Here is a 22,704-nt window from a genome sequence, read left to right as displayed (position 1 = left end):
CCCCCATTGATACCATCCCCTGAGGCAGCAACAAGGTATATACATATCCACCAATCACTCTCCCTCATATATACCACCCCCTCAGGCAGAAAGCAGGTATATACATATCCACCAATCACTCTCCCCCATTGATACCATCCCCTGAGGCAGAAACAAGGTATATACATATCCAACAGTCAAACTCCCTCATATATACCACCCCCTGAGGCAGAAACAAGGTGTATACATATCCACCAATCACTCTCCCTCATATATACCATCCCCTGAGGCAGAAACAAGGTATATACATATCCACCAGTCAAACTCCCTCATATATACCATCCCCTCAGGCAGAAACAAGGTATATATACATATCCACCAATCACTCTCCCTCATATATACCATCCCTGAGGCAGAAACAAGGTATATACATATCCACCAATCACTCTCCCTCATATATACCATCCCCTGAGGCAGAAACAAGGTGTATACATATCCATGGGCAATCACTCTCCCTCATATATACCATCCCCTGAGGCAGAAACAAAGGTATATACATATCCACCAATCACTCTCCCTCATATATACCATCCCTGAGGCAGCAACAAGGTATATACATATCCACCAATCACTCTCCCTCATATATACCATCCCCTGAGGCAGCAACAAGGTATATACATATCCACCAATCACTCTCCCTCATATATACCATCCCCTGAGGCAGCAACAAGGTATATACATATCCACCAATCACTCTCCCTCATATATACCATCCCCTGAGGCAGAAAACAAGGTATATACACCCCTCAGGCAGAAAGCAGGTATATACATATCCACCAATCACTCTCCCCATTGATACCATCCCTGAGGCAGCAACAAGGTATATACATATCCACCAATCACTCTCCTAATATATACCATCCCTGAGGCAGAAACAAGGTGTATACATATCCACCAATCACTCTCCCTCATACATACCACCCCCTGAGGCAGAAACAAGGTATATACATATCCACCAATCACTCTCCCTCATATATACCATCCCCTGAGGCAGAAACAAGGTATATACATATCCACCAATCACTCTCCCTCATATATACCATCCCCTGAGGCAGAAACAAGGTATATACATATCCACCAGTCAAACTCCCTCATATATACCATCCCCTCAGGCAGAAACAAGGTATATACATATCCACCAATCACTCTCCCTCATATATACCATCCCCTGAGGCAGAAACAAGGTATATACATATCCACCAATCACTCTCCCTCATATATACCACCCCTCAGGCAGAAACAAGGTATATACATATCCACCAATCACTCTCCCTCATATATACCATCCCCTGAGGCAGAAACAAGGTGTATATACATATCCACCAATCACTCTCCCTCATATATACCATCCCCTGAGGCAGAAACAAGGTATATACATATCCACCAATCACTCTCCCTCATATATACCATCCCCTGAGGCAGAAACAAGGTATATACATATCCACCAATCACTCTCCCTCATATATACCATCCCCTGAGGCAGAAACAAGGTATATACATATCCACCAATCACTCTCCCTCATATATACCATCCCCCCCTGAGGCAGAAACAAGGTATATACATATCCACCAATCACTCTCCCTCATATATACCATCCCCTGAGGCAGCAACAAGGTATATACATATCCACCAATCACTCTCCCTCATATATACCATCCCCTGAGGCAGCAACAAGGTATATACATATCCACCAATCACTCTCCCTCATATATACCATCCCTGAGGCAGCAACAAGGTATATACATATCCACCAATCACTCTCCCTCATATATACCATCCCTCACTCCTCAGGCAGAAAGCAGGTATATACATATCCACCAATCACTCTCCCCCATTGATACCATCCCCTGAGGCAGCAACAAGGTATATACATATCCACCAATCACTCTCCCTCATATATACCATCCCCTGAGGCAGAAACAAGGTGTATACATATCCACCGATCACTCTCCCTCATATATACCACCCCCTGAGGCAGAAACAAGGTGTATACATATCCACCAATCACTCTCCCTCATATATACCATCCCTGAGGCAGAAACAAGGTGTATACATATCCACCAATCACTCTCCCTCATATATACCATCCCCTGAGGCAGAAAACAAGGTATATACATATCCACCAATCACTCTCCCTCATATATACCATCCCCTGAGGCAGAAACAAGGTATATACATATCCACCAATCACTCTCCCTCATATATACCACCCCCTGAGGCAGAAAACAAGGTATATACATATCCACCAATCACTCTCCCTCATATATACCATCCCTGAGGCAGAAACAAGGTATATACATATCCACCAATCACTCTCCCTCATATATACCATCCCCTGAGGCAGAAACACAGGTGTATACATATCCACCAATCACTCTCCCTCATATATACCATCCCCTGAGGCAGAAACAAGGTATATACATATCCACCAATCACTCTCCCTCATATATACCATCCCCTGAGGCAGAAACAAGGTATATACATATCCACCAATCACTCTCCCTCATATATACCATCCCCTGAGGCAGAAACAAGGTGTATACATATCCACCAATCACTCTCCCTCATATATACCACCAATCCCTCCCTCAGGCAGAAACAAGGTATATACATATCCACCAATCACTCTCCCTCATATATACCATCCCTGAGGCAGAAACAAGGTATATACATATCCACCAATCACTCTCCTCATATATACCCATCCCCTGAGGCAGAAAACAAGGTATATACATATCCACCAATCACTCAAGGTATATACATATCCACCAATCACTCTCCCTCATATATACCATCCCCTGAGGCAGAAACAAGGTATATACATATCCACCAATCACTCTCCCTCATATATACCATCCCCTGAGGCAGAAACAAGGTATATACATATCCACCAATCACTCTCCCTCATATATACCATCCCTGAGGGCAGAAACAAGGTATATACATATCCACCAATCACTCTCCCTCATATATACCACCATCCCCTGAGGCAGAAACAAGGTGTATACATATCCACCAATCACTCTCCCTCATATATACCATCCCCTGAGGCAGAAACAAGGTATATACATATCCACCAGTCAAACTCCCTCATCATATACCACCCCTGAGGAGGCAGAAACAAGGTGTATACATATCCACCAATCACTCTCCCTCATATATACCATCCCCTGAGGCAGAAACAAGGTATATACATATCCACCAATCACTCTCCCTCATATATACCATCCCCTGAGGCAGAAACAAGGTGTATACATATCCACCAATCACTCTCCCTCATATATACCACCCGTTCAGGCAGAAACAAGGTAAATACATATCCACCAATCACTCTCCCTCATATATACCATCCCCTGAGGCAGAAACAAGGTGTATACATATCCACCAATCACTCTCCCTCATATAAACCACCAGTTCGGGCAGAAACTGGCTACATATATCACTAGTTCCATAGGCCGAACTATATACATATACCTACCACCTTATGCAACGTCAGAAACCGTCAGCTGGTAGATACATACCATCGATTCGAGGTGGTGGTGGTGGGGGCGGGGGACTGACTGTACATTTTCCCGTATAAGTGAAAATCTTGGATAACATGGATAAGCTTTTCACTTATTTAAGCCATCTTTACAGACTGGTTTGCTTCCAGATCTAATCTGGTGACTGTTTACGTAATCATATAAAACGATATGGTGTTTACGTTTTTCCGTCATTGTGTAATGAATTCTGAAGCTGACTTTCGGAAATCTATGTTGTGACTAAACATATTTGAAAACTTGACGTAATATAGCAATGTGGTTGCAGCTCCAAACCCCTGTGGTTCAGACAATGGCGGCTGTTCCCATCTGTGTCTGATAGCGCCCGGCGGAAGTGATTACACCTGCGCATGCCCAGACGACTTCCTGTTATCACAGGACGGTAAGACATGTGTGGCCAACTGTAGCAGCGCCCAGTTTCGGTGCGGGGCGACCGACGACCGCTGTGTGCCTCTGCTGTGGAAGTGTGATGGGGAGGAGGACTGTAAGGATGGAGCGGACGAACCAGAGGACTGTCGTAAGTAGCAGCAGGAACCTCTCATACTGATACTTCATCACTAACTTTTAGCACAGTGGGTATGGTGTACGCCGTCACATCAAAAGCTAATTCGTTTTCCACATGGGTGCAATATGTATAACATTTCTGATGTCCCCCACCATGATAGTGATTAAATATTTCTATAAGCCGCGTAAGTTGGTTTTCTCATGAGTACAATATGTGAAACATGTCTGATAACTCCCACCGTGATACTGCGTCAATATGTCCATAAATGCCGTAAAACCACACTCACTCACTTCCTGTAACATTTCTTTTTGTTTAAGCGGTTAGCCACTGTCCAGTTGGCCAGTTCCAGTGCAAGAACCTGAACTGCACCTACTCCTTCAGAGTATGTGACCTTCACGACGACTGCGGTGACGGCTCTGACGAAGAAAACTGTAACAGCCGGCTTTGTGAAACATGGCAGTTGAAGTGCGGCAACAACAAGTGCATCCCGCGACGCTGGGGCTGTGACGGAGATGACGATTGCGGCGACGGCTCCGATGAAGCTTCGTGTGGTTAGTCAAAAGATTTTACACTACATGTTCTCCATTCCCCTTAAACAAGTGATCCAGATTGCACCTCATATAATTTATTATGTGATTTAGAATCGACCATAGATATGTAATTTACAATTTATGTTACAAAGGTAATCCACACAAATGAACCAGCAATTCGGCTTACATATGTAATCAAAAATTCGGCTTACATATGCAATCAACAATTCTCCTTGTCGGTGGAATCAACAATTTTTGTTATATATGTAATCCACAATTCACTTCAAATGAGTATTTCAGATTTTACCATTTGTTGTTGTACCAGATTATTTCAAAGAATCACGAAGTTATGACTTTGCTTCTTTCAACACGCCATCTGAACCAAAATACTGAAACATATATTACTCTGCTGTCTCTATGACCTGTGTTTTAAAATGTATATTTACAACAAAATACTTTGTTTATAAATAATAATAATAGGCCATTTATATAGCGCCTTTCCACGTCACAGGGATATGCTCAAAGCGCTTCCTGAGCTCAAGTTAAAACTATATACAGTTGGCAGGTACGGATGATTGGAAGTCACTTGTAGCGAAGAAATAGATGAGTCTTTAGTCGTGTTTTGAATGTACTTAGGGAAGGAGATGATTTTAACTCGATAGGGAGAGAGTTCCACAGAGAAGCTGCTGCATATGAAAAGGTCCTTGAGCCAAATGATTTGAGATTGTAGCTCGGGACAGCAAGTAACAGTTGTTGTGATGAGCGCAGGGTTCTTTCTGGAGAGTAATGTGTCAGAATGTCTTGAAGGTAGGAAGGTCCTGAGTTGTAGAAAGACTGGTAGGTGAGGCAGAGAATCTTGAAATCAATCCTTTCACGAATACGGAGCCAGTGTAGAGAGTTTAGGATGGGAGAGATGTGACAGCGAGGACTGGTGAGAGTGATGATGCGTGCAGATTTGTTCTGGATTTTCTGAAGACGATGGAGTTGAGAGGAAGAGATGCCAAACAGTAAACTGTTGCAGTAATCCAGGCGGGATAAAATCAGTGTCCGCACAAGGGTGGCAGTGGCTTCTTTTGTTAGGACGTTGCGGATGCTGCCGATGTTCTTCAGATGGTAGTGGCAGGTCTTTACTAGATGATTTATTTGCTTGTCCATGCTGAGGTTTGAGTCCAAAAGAACGCCAAGGTTTTTCACAAGAAGAGAAAAAGGAATCGAAGATTGCCCAATGGAGATATCTTTGATGATAAGGTTTCGTTGTCGTTTACAGGCTTATGTATTACATACATAAATGTGTATTTTCGAAGAAATGTCATAATACGGTCATCATTTGCAGGAAATCATACATGTGGGACGAACCAATTCCAGTGTGACAACGGACGGTGCATTCCGTCGTCCTGGCAATGCGACTACGACGACGACTGTGGCGACAACTCTGACGAAAAGAAGGAATTCCTTTGTGGTAAGAGAATATATTGCCTGAAGCCTATCACTATGTTGATCAAATCTAGTGCCAGCTTTGCAACCGAAAGCAATGCCGTCCACATGACCCAGTACCAGTTAGTCTTCAGCAAGGCATACTTGTCGTAAGAGGCGACAAACGGGATCGATTTTACAGGCTCACTTAATTGGTTTAAACGTCTCATCGTTTCCCAATCGCGAAGGTCGATGCTCATTATGTCAACCACTGGATTGTCTTGTTCAGACGTGCTTATGGACAGACCACCGTCATATAGGTGGAATATTGCTGCGTGCAACGTTAAACAACAAGATAAACGATTTCTTCATCTACATTGAGTTTGATCCATGGTACACCTTATTCATGGCTTTCACCAAAGTGATTTATGTTTACGATCTGCCTTAGCTTTGGCTTCCTTCCCATATTTCCCTGGCTGGCTCTGAAATTGCTATTCATCTTCTGAATGCCTTCTTTATTTTAATGTTGTTGTCTCCGCTACCAGAGAATCGTGCGTGTCCAATCGGATGGTGGAGGTGCAAGACCAACTATCGCTGCGTGCCCAACGTCGCTCGTTGCGACGGCGACGACGACTGCCGGGACAACTCCGACGAGCTTGAGGAGAATTGTCCAGTGTGCCATCCAACTGGCGACTACCAGTGTAAAAACAAACGTTGTATACCTAAGCGTTGGTTGTGCGACTTTGACAACGATTGTGGAGATAACTCTGATGAAGGCAGCGAAAACTGTGGTAAGTGGTTCACGAAAGAAACGAAGCATTTCGTACATTAGATTTAGGACATCTAAGGGACATAACCAGAGCACCAAACTACAGCATATGCTCCTGATGTGTATGGTGATTAATCTGATTATATTTTTGCGGCACGTTGGTCAGTATATCAGGGTATACTAATGTCACGTAATACGTAACCTGAATGTATTTTGTTCTCATCTTGGGGGCGATAGGGTATCCTAGTGGTAAAAGCGTTCGCTCGTCACGCCGAAGACCCGGTTCGATTCCTCACATGGGTACAATGTGTGATGCCCATTTCTGGTGTCCCCCGTTCCACAAAGCGATCGTAGCGCTAAGATGATCGTAACTCCAATACTGTCACATAAACTTACGACAGTCGTAGCGCTACGATCGCTTTGAGGAACGGGACCCTTGTGTCCCACGATGGATATTGCTGACATTCAGTCACTCACTAGTATATAACACGTGTGAAACTGTTTTAGTTCAGATGCTGGAGGACACATGTCCGGTATAACGAATAATCAAGTAAAGTCCCCTTTTATATTACTCAAAAATATTAAGGACGATTTTGTCTTAGTACTAAAGTTCGTCTGATAGATTAATGACAGATTAAGTGTAGTAACATGAAGAGGTGTGACGATGCAGAAATATCACGATACGATACGTATCGCGATATCTTGGAACGATACGATTCGATGCATATCACGATATGCTATGCTGGAATATTGCTGAGTGCGGCGTAAAACTAAACTCACTCACGCATGAATGAATGAACTGACCAGTTTTCACTCTAAGTATTTTGTGTAACGGAAAAAGAACTTAATAACCCGCGTCTCTCTCTATCACTAGAGAGCAAATACAGGAAGTGTTCCGAGTCCGAGTTCCGGTGTGACAACAAGAAGTGCGTGCAGGGACAGTGGAAGTGTGACCATGACAACGACTGTGGGGATGGATCAGACGAGGACCCAAAGATATGCACAGGTAAAGTTAAAGCACTACTTTTCAGTTTCATTTCCTCTGTGAAAACCAGTGGTCAGCAACGATAATGTCCAATGGTATGTTGACAAGGTATGTGGTCGAGTGGATAGTGTGTCTGTACGGAGTGGGAGACGCCCATGGTTAGATCCCTAATCGCGTTAAACGAGGGGACTTTTTACCTTGCCTGGGGGTCGGCAATAAGGGTATTAAACAAGGACTGGTACAGTACAGCGTGTCTGTGTGGGGTGTCACGGTAAAACTGTGGTATGTTATATAAGCATCACAATGAACCTGAATGTGCACGCACGCACGCATACACACACACACACAAACGCTATGTAAGAGCAGTGATCTTGAGCGGGACGATAAGTCCTATATCATCTTGCCTTTTTATAAAAAGGCAAATAAAATATTTTTGATAAATATATACTCCGTATGATTCTTGTTGATAAAATTACAAATATCGATTTCATTTTTATTGAATTTCCATATATTTATATTTTGTTCTGCATGCTCACTCAGATACTCACGTGTGCGCGGACAACCAGTTCACGTGCACAGATGGGTACTGCGCGAGCCTGGAGACGGTGTGTGACGGACGCCGGGACTGCAAAGACACCTCCGACGAGCTCAACTGCACCGCCAGGTTCCCCAGTGGCCGCTACTGCCCTGACAACAAGTTCCAGTGTAGCAACCATGTGAGTAGCATTGAATTGTTCATACACTCGGCGTGACGTCAGTGTCGCGTAACCGGTCTCACAATTGATATTAAAGTGTCATAATTTAAATGTAGCTGATTTTTGTTGTTCTCAGCTATTTACAGTGACGCACACTTGCATTGTGTCAACTACTTGCGGTGACGCACACTTCATTGTGTCAACCATTTGCAGTGACGCATAATTGCATTGTGTCAACTAATTGCAGTGACGCACACTTGCATTGTCAACTATTTGCAGTGACATACACTTGCAATGTGTCAACTATTTGCAGTGACGCACACTTAATTTGTCAACGATATTGCTGTGTGAGGGTCCTCGTGCAGTGTGTCAACCATATCCTGTGTGACATATATCAACACGTTGGATGTTCCAGATATGCATCCCTACAAACTGGCAGTGCGATGGAGACGACGATTGTGGTGACAACAGCGACGAGATTGCGGAAGTCTGTAAAAACATGGAGTGTTCTGATGACAAGTTCCGATGCGACAATTTCAAGTGTATTCCAAGATGGCGGCTGTGCGATGGCGTAAACAACTGCGGGGACCAGTCGGACGAAAGGTCGAATATGTGTAAGTATTGGATCATCATGGCTAAACTATGCTTGAAGCTGACTTTGTTTTCTATCAGTCTTGTGTTATAAGACCTCAGTTTACCATCCCTATGATCAGAAATTACTCCTGTGTGTACTTCCAGTAATAATTCCTGTGTCTATGATCAGAACTGTCCCATGCCTACTTTCAGTAATCATTTCCATACCAATGATCTTGAACTGTCCCCATGCCTAATATTCCCATGCCTACGATCAGGAATTATGATCCATGTGCCTACTTTCAGTTATCATTCCTATGCCTATGATCAGGAACTGCCCTTGCCTTTCTTCGGTAATCATTCATATGCCTACCATCAGGAATTATCCATGTGCCTACTGTCAGTAATCATCCATGTGCCTATGATCTGGAACTGTATTTATGCCAATTTCAGTCATCATTCCTATGCATTTGTTTAGAAATTGTCCCATGGCCTACTTTCAGTTATTACCCCTATGTTTGTGTTCAGTTAGTCAGAACAGATTATTCCTATGTTCACAGGTACTGTAAAGACAACCATCTGTGCATCCAATCAGTTCAAGTGTCGCAATTCCAAATGCCTGGACGCTGATAAGGTCTGTGACAACGTGGACGACTGTGGCGATGTCTCAGATGAGGAAGGATGTCGTGAGTACAACGTTTATGTCGAACATTACAATCTACTTGATCCATACTTGAAACAGGTTTTTGTGACTGCGTTGTCTTAGTTTGGTGCATCTGATCTGCACACACCTGAAGTACATACAAAACGTAACGGTGGGTGCATAGGTGATATATGGTTTATATTGATATACATGTTCTGCAGACAAGGACGTGGGTGTCAGGGACTGCTCAACTTCCAACGGCGGCTGCGAACACAACTGCACCAACTTGTCCGAGGGAGGCTACTTCTGTAGCTGCCGCAAAGGCTACAAGATCGCTGCCTACGACAGGAAGACGTGCGAAGGTGACTATTCCCCCATAATCTAAGTGTTGTCGTTGGATTTTCTTCCAAATATTTTGAAGGTTTTAGTCATCCCAGTTTTCGTTCACTGTGCATCCCAAAGAAAGATCTACATTTATCAATTAATCTGTTCATCATTTTGAGCGGATACCGTAGGAAGTGTTCTAGAAGACGAAACGGTTTAGCACCACCTGATTGTTTCATGTTTACTATAGTAATCTTCTGTTCCCGAGCCTTTCAGTAGCTTATCATGACTACGATCAATTTGCATCTCTGAAACGTCACTTTAAGGTTATAATTACTGAAAGGATTATGTATGATCTTGCAGATCTTTCTCCTATTGTCTGACCAAATCCTTTGCCGCAAAAAGGGTCCAGGTAAAATTGTTGTTCGTGATGGTTCATGGCTCTGTGTATCTCTGGGCGTTTACGCCATGTGTCTGTTCTCGCAGATATTGACGAGTGCGCCGGGTGGGGCAACAGTTGTCCACAGCTTTGCCAGAACATCAAGGGCACCCACAAATGTCAATGTGCTGATGGTTTCGTCGACACCAACAGAAAAGGCACCCTGTGCAAGTCCAAAGGTTCGTATTTGTAAAGATTCATCTCAGGTAGTAATTGACCTAATTAGCCTTTCAGTGTCCAACTAATATTTATTGCAAATACGTCAGAAGATTTGGCTATAATTGAAATTGTATATTATTTGAATCTTCTGAGCAAACAGAATTTGTATTAAATTACCTGTGTTGTGTATTTGGTACCTGAATTTGCTTTTCATATTTTTGTAAATTTGGAGGAGGCAAAGCTATAGCATCGAATTCCTTAATCCCTCATCAATCGCTGTTTAATCAACAGAACAAAACGCTGTCCTGCTGTTTCTATACTGGACAAAATAAGTTAGGGATATTGATATATTTATGATTGATATTTTATCAGTGTGTAAATGAATAAATAGATCAGTATTCATAATTTCAAAATTTTCATATATCCCTAACTATTTTTGTCCAGTATATAATGCATTAATGGTATCCAAACCATTGTTTATTCCACAGAAAGAAACGCTGTCCTGCTGTTTGCCATGGGTTCTGAGATCCGCCAGTACCGCACTAGCACCAAGGAGTACACTGACGCGGTGGTGGCTGGACAACGGGTCCATGCACTAGACGTGGACCCCGCCTGGAAGCTCCTGTACTGGACCGACACGTCACAACGTAGCATACGGCGGGCAGCAATGCCCAAAGAGGCCACGATGCAGGGGTTCGCTCAGAGCTTGAAAATATCCGGACTACAACAACCAGAGGGTCTGGCAGTGGATTGGGTAACAAAGTAGGTTATTACTAATAGTTGAGGTTTTATGTTGCTTTGGCAATCTGATGTTGTGGTTAGTTTTGAAATTTTGGCATGGTAATACCACGTGGATATTGAAGGACCATTAGCTAGGTGTTGAACCCGACAGCCTGTAAGGACAGGTAAGGGACACCCATGGTAACATTTAGTTGTGGCATCTATGACAATATGGCCGCCAAGAGTGAGTGAGTTTAGTTTTACGCCGCTTTTAGCAATATTCCAGCAATATCACGACGGGGGACACCAGAAATGTCCTTCGCACATTGTACCCATGTGGGGAATCGAACCCGGATGTACGGCGTGACGAGCGAACGCTTTGACCACTAGGGTACCCCACAGCCCCTGGCCGTCAAGAACCCATTGCTACCAGTGCCCCTAACTACACTATATACTGCTGATATGTATGGTGATTATATTGATGTCACACGGTCAGGCTTTGACCTATGTTTCGGGACATCAGGGTAAACTAATATACGTCACTAATACATAAACCTGATTGCATTTACTCTCGGTGATGGGAGTGGGTTAAAGCGTTCGCTCGTGACGCCGAAGCTCCAAGTTCAATTCCCTACATGGGTACAATTGTGTGAAGCCGTGATATGGATGGAATATTGCTCTCGTCGTGTCTGTAAGAATATTTAAGAATACATTTATTCCAGGAACATCTTCTGGACGGACTCCGTTAAGAAGACTGTGTCAGTTGCCAAATCTGATGGCAGATACCAGAGGACCATTATCAGCAAGAACCTTCACAGCCCATCGGCAATTGCTGTGAATCCAAGGCTCGGGTAAATTTTTTAATAAAAATACTAACATCATATCAACTATTACTGCATCGAACTAGTTTCACGACGAGTCCTAATGTTCCATGACCATCAGAGCTGAATGCGTTCATCTCACACCCTTGTGTACCTGTGAAGATCCGGCTTAGAATTGGTCTTCAGCAACCCATGCTTGTCGTAACAACTATAAAACAAACAAAATAATTCTGAGAGTCCATCACGTAATTACCACCTGAACTTTCTCATGTAGTGTTCCTTCCAACATTTTGAAGTACATTACAAAATTTGTAATCTTTCCGAATTAACGTTAAAACATTTAAAAACAAAATGAAGTATACTTTTACACAATCTTGTCGGTACAAGGACGGAGACAAATATTGACAAATACTGATTTCCACTGCAGGTTTCTCTACTGGACAGATGTAAGTGGAACCCACCCCAAGATCGAACGTGCATGGACAACTGGTGACAAGCGGTCCGTTCTGGTTTCAACCAAACTCGGCCGGCCTACCAGTATTACAATCGACTTCTTCATGGGCGACCGTGTGTACTGGTGTGACGCGAAGGAGAACGTCATTGAGTCCATGAAACCAGACGGTTCGGACAGGGCAGTGGTCACAGCAAAGAGTAAGATATTCAACTATTTGTCAAATGAGGATGTTCGGTTGTCGGAAGAATTGTCTATTTTTTTATGCATTATTGTCTTCTCTGCATAATGACTCGACAAATGCCAACATTCCTTAAAGAACCACTAAACTTTGTTTTTTGTTACTCTTTTAACCATTACATATGAAAGATTTGTGGTTAGTCTTATGCGGAACACCAAATTTATTCTTTAAAAACTTGTGGTTAATTAATACCGAGCGATTAAAAGTGGCCAAAAAGTCGCCTGCTTCCCTCTCGCCCGCCAACGAAACCACAGACAGGTTACGTAACTCTGTCGCCAGAGCACTGCAGTGACGTCATATGAGGAACGATTTTCAGTTACTTGTATAGAAAGTGTGTAGCACGCTCATCATTTTGATGATTTCTCGACATGAACGACGACATGCCGAATCGTTGCTTTGTCGTCAATTGCTCCTAGGGGTCGGGTGATGGTGTCACCATGCACAGATTTCCACAGGACCCCGCAGTTCGTGCTAAATGGGTTATGTTTGTGAGTGCGAAGCGAGCGTTGTGGAAGCCTGAAACGATATCTTACTTGTGTTCAGATCGCTTCACGGAAGTTAAAGAATCAAAACTACTTACTAGTTATAGTAAAATATGTATATGATTGATGACCATAAAGATTTTCCATAACACAACTTGTAACATAACGATTTCTTCCTCGGAAGTGAGGTTGTGGTCGAAGTAACAATAATAATGTAAGTAGTATTATATTGACACCCACCTCGCTGCCAGGAGAGAATTGTTATGTTATACGTTATGTCATGCAAAATCCTATTGGCTATCAATAAAATACATATTTTATTACCAGTAGAAAGTAGTTTTGATTTTAGTAACTCGGTGAAAACAAACCTAAATAGCATTTATCCACAGACTGGCGGATGTTCCCGACAGGGCGCCGCCATTTTTGAAAATCGTAAAGTCTGTTAGAATTAATGAGATTATAGTTTGTTTTCATCAAGTTAGAAAATCAAAACTACTTTCTACTCGTAGTTAAATATGTATTGGAATCATAACCAAAAGGATTTTGCATGACACAACTTATAACATAACGATCTCTTCCACGGAAGCGAGGTGGGGGTCGAAGTCACAATACTGCGCCATAAATTTCTTGCTACATTCACATGGTTAATGTCCACTCACCAGTATGTAGATACTAGTCAATGTGCGTCTTTATATTTGGTCTTATAATCCCACTAGTTTATTATCATACTTTTATGCATTTTGAAACTAAATAAAAAGCTGACGATCTGCTGATACTTATAGTGAATTTATAACAGAACTGTAATATCTAGACATTTGATAGTTTGCCAATGTGAATCATAATTCGCACACACACCCTAGTGTATGTTGTCTGTCTCATTACACTTCACGGTGAAAACAATGATTCTGTTGAATGCTACGACAAATGAATAAAAAACAAAATGCAAATATTAAAATTAAAACAGATTAAAGTTATAGGAACAATATCAGGCCATTACCTTGTTTGAGGAATGTATCCATCAATATCCACAAAACTGTTCCAAATGATATGTCTTTTAACAGTTTAATATACGAAAAAGTGATAAATCTTTTCAGGTATTGGTGTATAGTCTCATTGGTCACCCAAGATAGCACACCTATGTCCGCCTTTCATTAAAAACAGTAATTTAGTTAGCCAATAATGGGCAATCAATCAATGTATTGCCGGTTAATCCTTTGAAAGAAGGACGTTGTTTTTTACGCAGACACCGACACGGCAGAGTGTATTCAGTATAGATTAGTAAATCTACATACATAAACACTACCTTTTGACAATTCCGCTGTGTAAGATAAAAGTAATTAATCAATCAGCGTGTTATCGGTTAATCCTTTGATCGATGTTTATAATGTTGAATATTTACTCCAGACACAAGAAATGCCAAATGGGAAGGTTCACACCCATAACCCCTACCATAACCCCTACATGCCACTACCCCTACACTCCAGTACCCCTACAGCTAGTTAAAACAACACCTAGCATTTACCTGTCTGATATAATAGACTAATCCTAAAGAGGGATTAGTGCATGGAGCATAGATGAGATCAAGGGATGCATAAATGTGATTAGTCTTTTGTGGCAAGGAAATTAGTGGTCTCATGATGAAAACAAACCTCAACCATGAGTAGAAGAAACATACAATTGGAAAAGTGTTGTGATTGCTAAATGTTGTTAAGAAAAGTTGTTATAGTGCACTTTAATGTTACATATATTACAATGTTGAGAAGTTGAGAGAAATAAAACGTGGAGATGATACAGGAAATTGAGATTGTTCCATACAGTATATAAGTGCTGACATGAAACAAACATGGCATCAACATGGCTGGTCTTCGCAATGTTGAGTTTGTTATGTCACGGAGAGGTAGCCGTCAAGTTCTGTTGGATGGATATCTTCACACTAAGAATGTTGAGCGACAGACCTGTGTACACTGGAAGTGTGTGCAGTCAACATGCAAAGGAAGAGTCACAACTGTTGGCGATGTGGTAAGAAATACGACTGAACACAATCACCCACCAGAGGATAGCCAGAAGGTGATAACACATGTATTAAAGTCACTTTTAAAATCTGTCTTGTGTCATGTTGTGCATCTTAAGTGGACCAGTCCACTGTATGGAATAGGTAACAGGCAGGAGATAAGTTATGCAACAGACCATAAACTATGTTGTTATAAGCTGTAGGGGTAGTGGCATGTAGGGGTAATGGGAGGTTACCAATGGGAACCTTTGTCGGGTAATCTAAGTGTGTTACCACTAATTATACCTGTTATAAATTCATTAACTGACCATCAAGTGAATGATGACAAATAACATGTGTAGGTTTATACCACCTAACACGGGTTACAACAAGGGAGTATTAATTGCTGTATTGCATGTGAAAACTTATGGGCCGACACTGTTTACAAACAGATTTTTACATGACATGATTAAATATCGAGGTAAAAAAACACAGAAATGGGATCAATTTGGATCAGTCATTATACAAATAGGGCCTAACGACACCAATCAATTGTGACAGAAGCGTCTATGAAAACAAGTTGTAACTCGGAAACTAGGCAAAGCAGAAGACAAAATTAAATGACAGTAGATTGTGAGAACATATAGCTTTCATTTTCCACAACAATTGTCACGATTTCAGGTTTATACAAGCCTGTAAACAAGATAATTTACCCCCTAAAATGTAGATGAATTCTGCATCGGCCCTCAAAGCTATTCCTCATATGACGTCACAGAGTCGCGCCGCTCTGATTGGTTGAAATTTCGTTCGCGGGTGAGAATTGTGCACTGTTGTCAAAAAGGTCGATTTAAGTCAATTAAAGGTCGAAATGAGAAGTTTTAATGACGGGGTTTCATTTATAACGATGCCAGTAAGTGATTTATGTATTTTAACCCCCTAGGGTTTATGTGACCTTTAAAGCAATATTTGAACTGGCTGGCATGTGTCTAGATACATCATATATTAAGTCTTCTACTGTCACGTCTTCTTTAAATCTTATAATGGGAAGTTCCATTGAGCGTCCATCTTAAGCCTAGTAAGTAGCACTATGCAAACATCATCACAAATGAGGACACCAGAAGTGAATTTAAGTAACTGCACCCATGAAGCAAACACGTGTCTTTAGATTCACTCTTTGGTACAGGATATAGCATTCAAGGCTTCGGTGAAGCTTTCAAATCTGTTGTGGTAGACATGTTGAGGATGGAATTGTACAATCGGCTCTGCTGTAACCAGATACATCTTATGAATAAGGAAAGGGTTTTGACTCAGTACGCATTGCCTATTTTCAGATCTGTTGCATCCCGTGAGTCTGGACGTGTTTGAAGGTCGCCTCTTTGTTGTTGTTCAGCAACTGGGTCAGATCATCTCCATGGACAAGCTTGGTCTAGGGGACAACAGGACCCTTCAGACCGGACTGGTGCTGCCCACAGGCATCAAGATATACCACTACAACAGATATGACCTCACAAGTACGACTTTATACCAGTCGGTTATTTCATCTTCGAGAACTGAATTTACTGCTGAACGTGTATACTCTGTCCATGTAACCTTAGTTTCTCAGCTATTCAGATCTGCACTATGTTATTTCACGGAGCTTCACTTGGAAGTTCCGTGTAAACTCGAAAGCTGGATATACCCAAGACCACATGACCCTTGGATATTGATCAGCCACGATGCCACTGACACAAATACGATTTATTACCATGATATTGAGGGGATCATTATTTCTATCTTCCAGTAAAGAACGCGTGCGCAAAAGCCACGTGCAGCCACCTATGTCTCTCCGTGCCTGACGGGTTCCGTTGTGCCTGTCCTGATGGCACCAACTTTGCTGATCCAAGTGAAACAATATGTGATGCGGGTGTGTATGGTAGCCAAGTTCCCCTTTACCTTTCTGTCTGCTTTGGGGCACAAGCATAATTACATAATATCAAACGCCCGTTGATATAAAAGCATCGATATTTGCTATTCAGAGTTACGTTCGTGCCATGATCTCGAATTCCAATCTCCGAGATAAACCCAATTATGAACGGTCCTTGCCTCAGTCGCTAGTTTCACCAAAGCTTCATGTCCTGTTTTCACCCAAATTGAATGATGCGATATTATTCAAATATTTTTTTCACTTACGTATAATCCCACATCCAAATATTGTTTTACTATCAACGTTGTTTCGCCATGTGTGACTCAAATTCCCCCGTTTTTTCTTAAGCTGAAGAAGTCGAGATCCCCATTCCCGAAGGCTGCAAGTGTCGGAACGCAGGAACCTGTGTGAAAGTCGCTGACAACGACACCTACAGCTGCGACTGTATAGCAGGTAAAGAACGACCACTCGGTTCTATGTATCAAAATTGACAGAAAAATACGAATTCGTCAAAATGAGATTGACATTATATTTTCACTATAATTACAATACATCTTTTTCAGGGTTTTATGGACAATATTGCGAAAATATACAACCACAGCATCTTTCCCAGGATGATACAAGTACGTATACTCTACAACCTGTTCACTATAACAAATTACAAGTACCTACACTCTATCTAATCGGGGCGGTGGGGTAGCCTAGTGGTTAAAGCGTTCGCTCGTCACGCCGAAGACCTGAGTTCGATTCTCCACATGGGTAAAATGTGTGAAGCCCATTTCTGGTGTCCCCGCCGTGATATTGCTGGTATTGCTAAAAGCTGCGTAAAAGCATGCATACTCACTCACTGCAATCTATTCACTGTTACGAATTGCAAGTACACATACTCAACAATCTATTCCATATTATATTATATAACGAACTAAAAGCGACCTTCAGCATCATCAGGGTACGTCCTACGTATAATTATAGCACCAGTTTCGTTCTTGATGTCCCACAACTGATATCTCATTTGAAGGTTTTTTTCAAGTAATCAAGACACGCTTTTACCCTAAAACTTTTAAATAAAGGTAACGGTTTCCTAGTAGGAACTGAACGATGTTGCAAAATGTTGAGTATTCATGGATAAAGGCAATCATGTCTGTCACTTCATATTTCAGGCACAGCTGCCATTGTAGTGCCGATAGTGCTGGTGTTTGCCATCATTGTTCTCGTGGTCGTCATACTATTGGTAGTACGAAGGAAAGGGTACGTATCTGAAAACACTATCAGTTCTCGGGACTGCAGAGAATGCTGCGTTTTTACACAGCGCCGTACAAGGAACTGGAAACAGTTACAAGTATTCCAATGTGGCATTGAAATAGGTTTCGATTACATGTAAGGTTAGAAATAATCCAGGTAATGCAAATCGTGTAAGTATCATTTCATGCACCCTAGTGTGTTGTTATTATGTCACCAGGACGGTACTGCTGACCTTAGTGGAATCGTATTGTAATATAACGTCGGAGTGAGGTGACACTAGAAACGACGTCATTTGTGAAGATTGTTGACGTTGAGTAATAATGGACAATAAAAACTATAACACTCATATTTGGGTTAGGCTGTGTCTGTGTAAGGATTCATGTATTACCCTCGCTCTATCTCAGGATAGTTCTGACACACACGTGGTACAATAATCGCTCAATACAAGATGTAGTGCTACTGTCACTGAGCAGTACGTCAAATAACACAGTATTCCCACGACTCCATTATTTAAAAGACGTCAGTGACAGATTCGTGACGGAACTACATACCAGTCTGGGCGGCTTTAAAACGATTGTCTCTGTTTCAGATATGGTTTTAACTTTAAAAAGATCCTGTCTAAGACGCCGTCGTCCGACCCTGAGAACAAACCCCAGGGCGTGGTGTCCTACCACGATGGGAAGTTAGGGATGCCGGGAATAACGTACGACCTTCCCGGCGCCACGGGCTTGAATGCTGTAAGTAACTACTGAGGCCCCTTCAAAATACCACAGCTAAATAGTGAGTGAGTAAATGTTGCTTAAGGCCGCATCAGCAATTTTACAGCTGTTCTCGGGGACATGCTTGTTGGAAAATGCTGCTGAAATGACCAGGTGGATATACTTTATGACATTATGTTCAACGACGCATTCACCAATATTACAGCTATATATCTGTATATAGTGAGGTCTGACCCAGACAATCCAGTGATTGATATCATGAGCATCGATCTACGCAATCGGGATACGATTACATGTGTTACCCGATCCTTTCAGCAGCCTCTTACGACCAGCAAGGGTTTGCTGAAGACCAATTCCTACCGGGGCTAACCTGATTATGTGTAATCGCATGAGAATGGATCCATGCTCATACTGTCAACCACATGCACGATTTTTAGAGACCACGGAGCGTTAGCTTGAATATGGACACATTAATAGAAAATGGAAGATTAATAGGGAGTGAGTTTAGTTTTACGCCGCTTTTAGCAATATTCCAGTAAAGTCACGGCGAGGGACACCAGAAATGGGCTTCACACATTGTACCCATGTGAGGAATCGAATCTGTGTCTTGAAGATTAATAAGAATTAATGCTGATTATCATTTATCTCTTAACAGGAGTCGTCAACAGACCCCATCTCGAGTATAAACGACCCTACCTCTCCGACCAACTTTTGTAACCCCATGTATGACAGCCTACACGTCCAGGAGTCGATATCCATACCACACTCATCTCTTGAACCACCCAAACAAGCGTCGGATGTCATTGACGCCTTTCATTCCGACAAAAAACATTATAACGGAAGTGCCGACAACCGGCCCCCTCCCCGGGCGTTAGACCCAACGGAAGACGTGGAACATGACACGGCCGGACTTGTTACCCAGGGGGACCTAGAGTGACCCCCACCTTCTAGGCAGATAGACAGAGGTACCGTTGAGAAACGTCACACCTTCCAAGGAACATGGAGGAGATATGGAGATTTGAAAGAGCATGTCTAGGAGAGAGTGAGTGAGTGAATAATTAGCGTCGCATCGGCAATATGTCAGCCAAAAAACGACGTGGTCAAATTATACGTACCAGACACATTAAGACAGCCTTAAACATACACAGTAAATATACCACTCGAACACCCGATTCTTACGTTGTACTATAGTTCATCTCATATAGCATATAGCAGATTAACTGTAGAAATATTAAAACAATCTGGTGTTCTTGTGAGTAATATATATACCCGTGATAAAGGTATTTTACCATGCAAGGGGGTGGTTAGTACATGTTTTCACAAAGACTTACAGCTTCAACTTGATTGTAATAAATATGGTAAAACTGTATGTACACTGAGTTACGTATTTGCAATGGTGGTGTGATGTGTCTTTGTGATTAGTGGTCATGATGATGTAAGTTCCTGAAGTTCTAACACCAGTGCCTTCAAATGTTAGTAGGACAGTTCCGTAGACACGGAGGAGGCTGCATAATCTTGTACAGATGACAGGCTGTTTTTCTCATTTAAAAGTAGCTTGAGATAAAGAAGTCAACAAATGTTCTGTTGGACTGCAGCATTATGTTAAAGATTCACGTCAGGTATTATTGTACCATGACACAGACATCGTGAATGGTTATAGGTTAGATTGTATATAAGCATCCAAATTCTAATCCCAGACACGGAAGTGACCCCATGCAAGTACAAAGTTTACAGGGGCTGGCCTATAAGATGGTGTGTTAGTGTGAAGGACATCAGCATGCTACATGTGACAATGTGATTGTAGGTTACTGCAACAAAGTTACTAATATGACATTGATTAGACACCTGTCCAAGCCCTACAGGATACTAGATACATGTGGGTTGTTTTTGTGTGTGTCAGTTTTGAGACTAGTCATTATATAATGCTTTTAATGTAACAAGTCAATGTTATAATTGGGTTTACTTCAGATTGCCGTATAGTATCACCATGTGCCTGTGACTGCATAATTCCAATGTCCATTCTTCTCCATGGACCAATCACGTTTGCATAACTGTATCACCACAGCTCACTAGTCTTAGTGACTTGTGTAACTATGGATGCAAGGTGGCAGTATCGTTACATATATATATACAAACCATGACATCATGTGCGTCTTCATCATTGTCCAAACCACATGGCTGGTACAAGACGTGTAACCCTCAGAATAGAGGGTTTTCCATTTCACCAATTTTATCAAAATTATAAATGAGTGTAGATTCATTATTTTGAAAAATCAAGTTGATTTAGGAATAAGCTGCTGAATAAGCAGTATTTCTTTACAGACATGAAACTTATCATGAATGGTCAGTTACAGATTTCCAGTGAAGCGTATATTGGCGAAGATGTCACATAATCAGAGACCAGATTTTAACAAGTATTCTGTGTAAATAAACCAAGTCCAAATCATGAACTCAGCTAGTTCAGTTTAATACAGCTTCGAACTGCATTGCAGGCATATAAAGCATGACAGCTTCAGGTCAGAGGAAAGCCCCAAGTGATGCAGGTCTCAGACCTCACCACCCTAGTGGCCTGCCCTGACAATACAATCCATCCCTTTTGGTTGTGTGGTTAACATATACATATCAGGAAGTCAACCATCACAGGTTTTACGTGTCCATGTAGCTAAATCTCCAACAGCTTCATATGCCTAACCGCATTTCCTGATATACAGCTGGTTAGATAGATAATGTACTGAAAGACGAAAGCATCTCGTAATACAGTATATCTCAGACATGGTCTGTCCATCAGTAACATGCAAAATTGAAAAAATATATACAAATCCACTGAGAATGTTTCTCTTCACTTGACTATCATCGTAAGTGTTGTAACTGACTGTAACACCGGCATCGTGTTTGTAAGAAATTCTACGTTTCCTATGCTTTATTGGACGTTGTAGAGTTGCCACTTGTATTAGCCTACCTACAGAAGAGGGAGGGTTATGCCCTTTTCATCACCGCTCTTTGTATCATGCACCATTCACAACAATCTCCAAATTGAAGTGTTTAGGCTGCATTATTTGTTTTCCGTCATTAAGGTTTTGAAATACATAGTTTCATTGTCAAGATGTCTTCCAAAAAATAATGCCAATGCAATTTCTTGATGTATTTCCTTATGTGTACGAACTTGTAAAATATGTTGACTTGTATAGCCAGAGATGTTGTTGTATTTTTACATGCTTAAAGGTTCACAAGAAATATGTCCACTGAATACATTTCTGATGAGTGTTATTTCAGGGTATGATATAAATAATGTCCATGACTGTAAATAATTGTTTTAAGTGTTGGAATAAATATACACCAGCACAGTTTTGTTGTTTTATGCATTCTTTCACCACCACTACAAGCAGCATAAAACTAAAGTCACTCACTCTCTTTGACCAACAGGTCACAACAGATGAAATATTATTGTGGTTCACTTTCTGTTAATTGTTTTGTGTACTTTCCCTTTGTGAAAGTGTATATTTTCTTGATTAAATAATACA

At 41.7% G+C, this 22,704-nt stretch overlaps 1 protein-coding gene across 1 annotated transcript in view; it reads left to right on the top strand.

The window, feature by feature from the left end:
• Positions 1 to 22,525, top strand: part of LOC124253309 (low-density lipoprotein receptor-related protein 2-like) — a 63,613-nt gene extending 41,088 nt beyond the window's left edge. Inside the window, 20 exon segments of the mRNA XM_046687057.1 lie at positions 3,848 to 4,096; positions 4,402 to 4,635; positions 5,948 to 6,073; positions 6,573 to 6,818; positions 7,671 to 7,802; positions 8,322 to 8,497; positions 8,892 to 9,090; positions 9,610 to 9,735; positions 9,914 to 10,054; positions 10,503 to 10,634; positions 11,103 to 11,376; positions 12,057 to 12,185; positions 12,583 to 12,806; positions 16,651 to 16,830; positions 17,100 to 17,222; positions 17,571 to 17,675; positions 17,786 to 17,845; positions 18,383 to 18,470; positions 19,054 to 19,201; positions 19,839 to 22,525. Of these exon segments, the coding sequence (XP_046543013.1) occupies positions 3,848 to 4,096; positions 4,402 to 4,635; positions 5,948 to 6,073; positions 6,573 to 6,818; positions 7,671 to 7,802; positions 8,322 to 8,497; positions 8,892 to 9,090; positions 9,610 to 9,735; positions 9,914 to 10,054; positions 10,503 to 10,634; positions 11,103 to 11,376; positions 12,057 to 12,185; positions 12,583 to 12,806; positions 16,651 to 16,830; positions 17,100 to 17,222; positions 17,571 to 17,675; positions 17,786 to 17,845; positions 18,383 to 18,470; positions 19,054 to 19,201; positions 19,839 to 20,120 (3,374 nt within the window). The 3' untranslated portion in view covers positions 20,121 to 22,525.
• The last annotated feature ends 179 nt before the right edge of the window (positions 22,526 to 22,704 follow it).

Source organism: Haliotis rubra, unplaced genomic scaffold (assembly GCF_003918875.1).
Source record: "Haliotis rubra isolate DU_JTF1 unplaced genomic scaffold, ASM391887v1 Scf539, whole genome shotgun sequence".
NCBI lineage: Eukaryota > Metazoa > Mollusca > Gastropoda > Lepetellida > Haliotidae > Haliotis > Haliotis rubra.
Note: the sequence above shows the minus strand (reverse complement) of the source record. Positions and strands in the feature narration are given on the sequence as shown.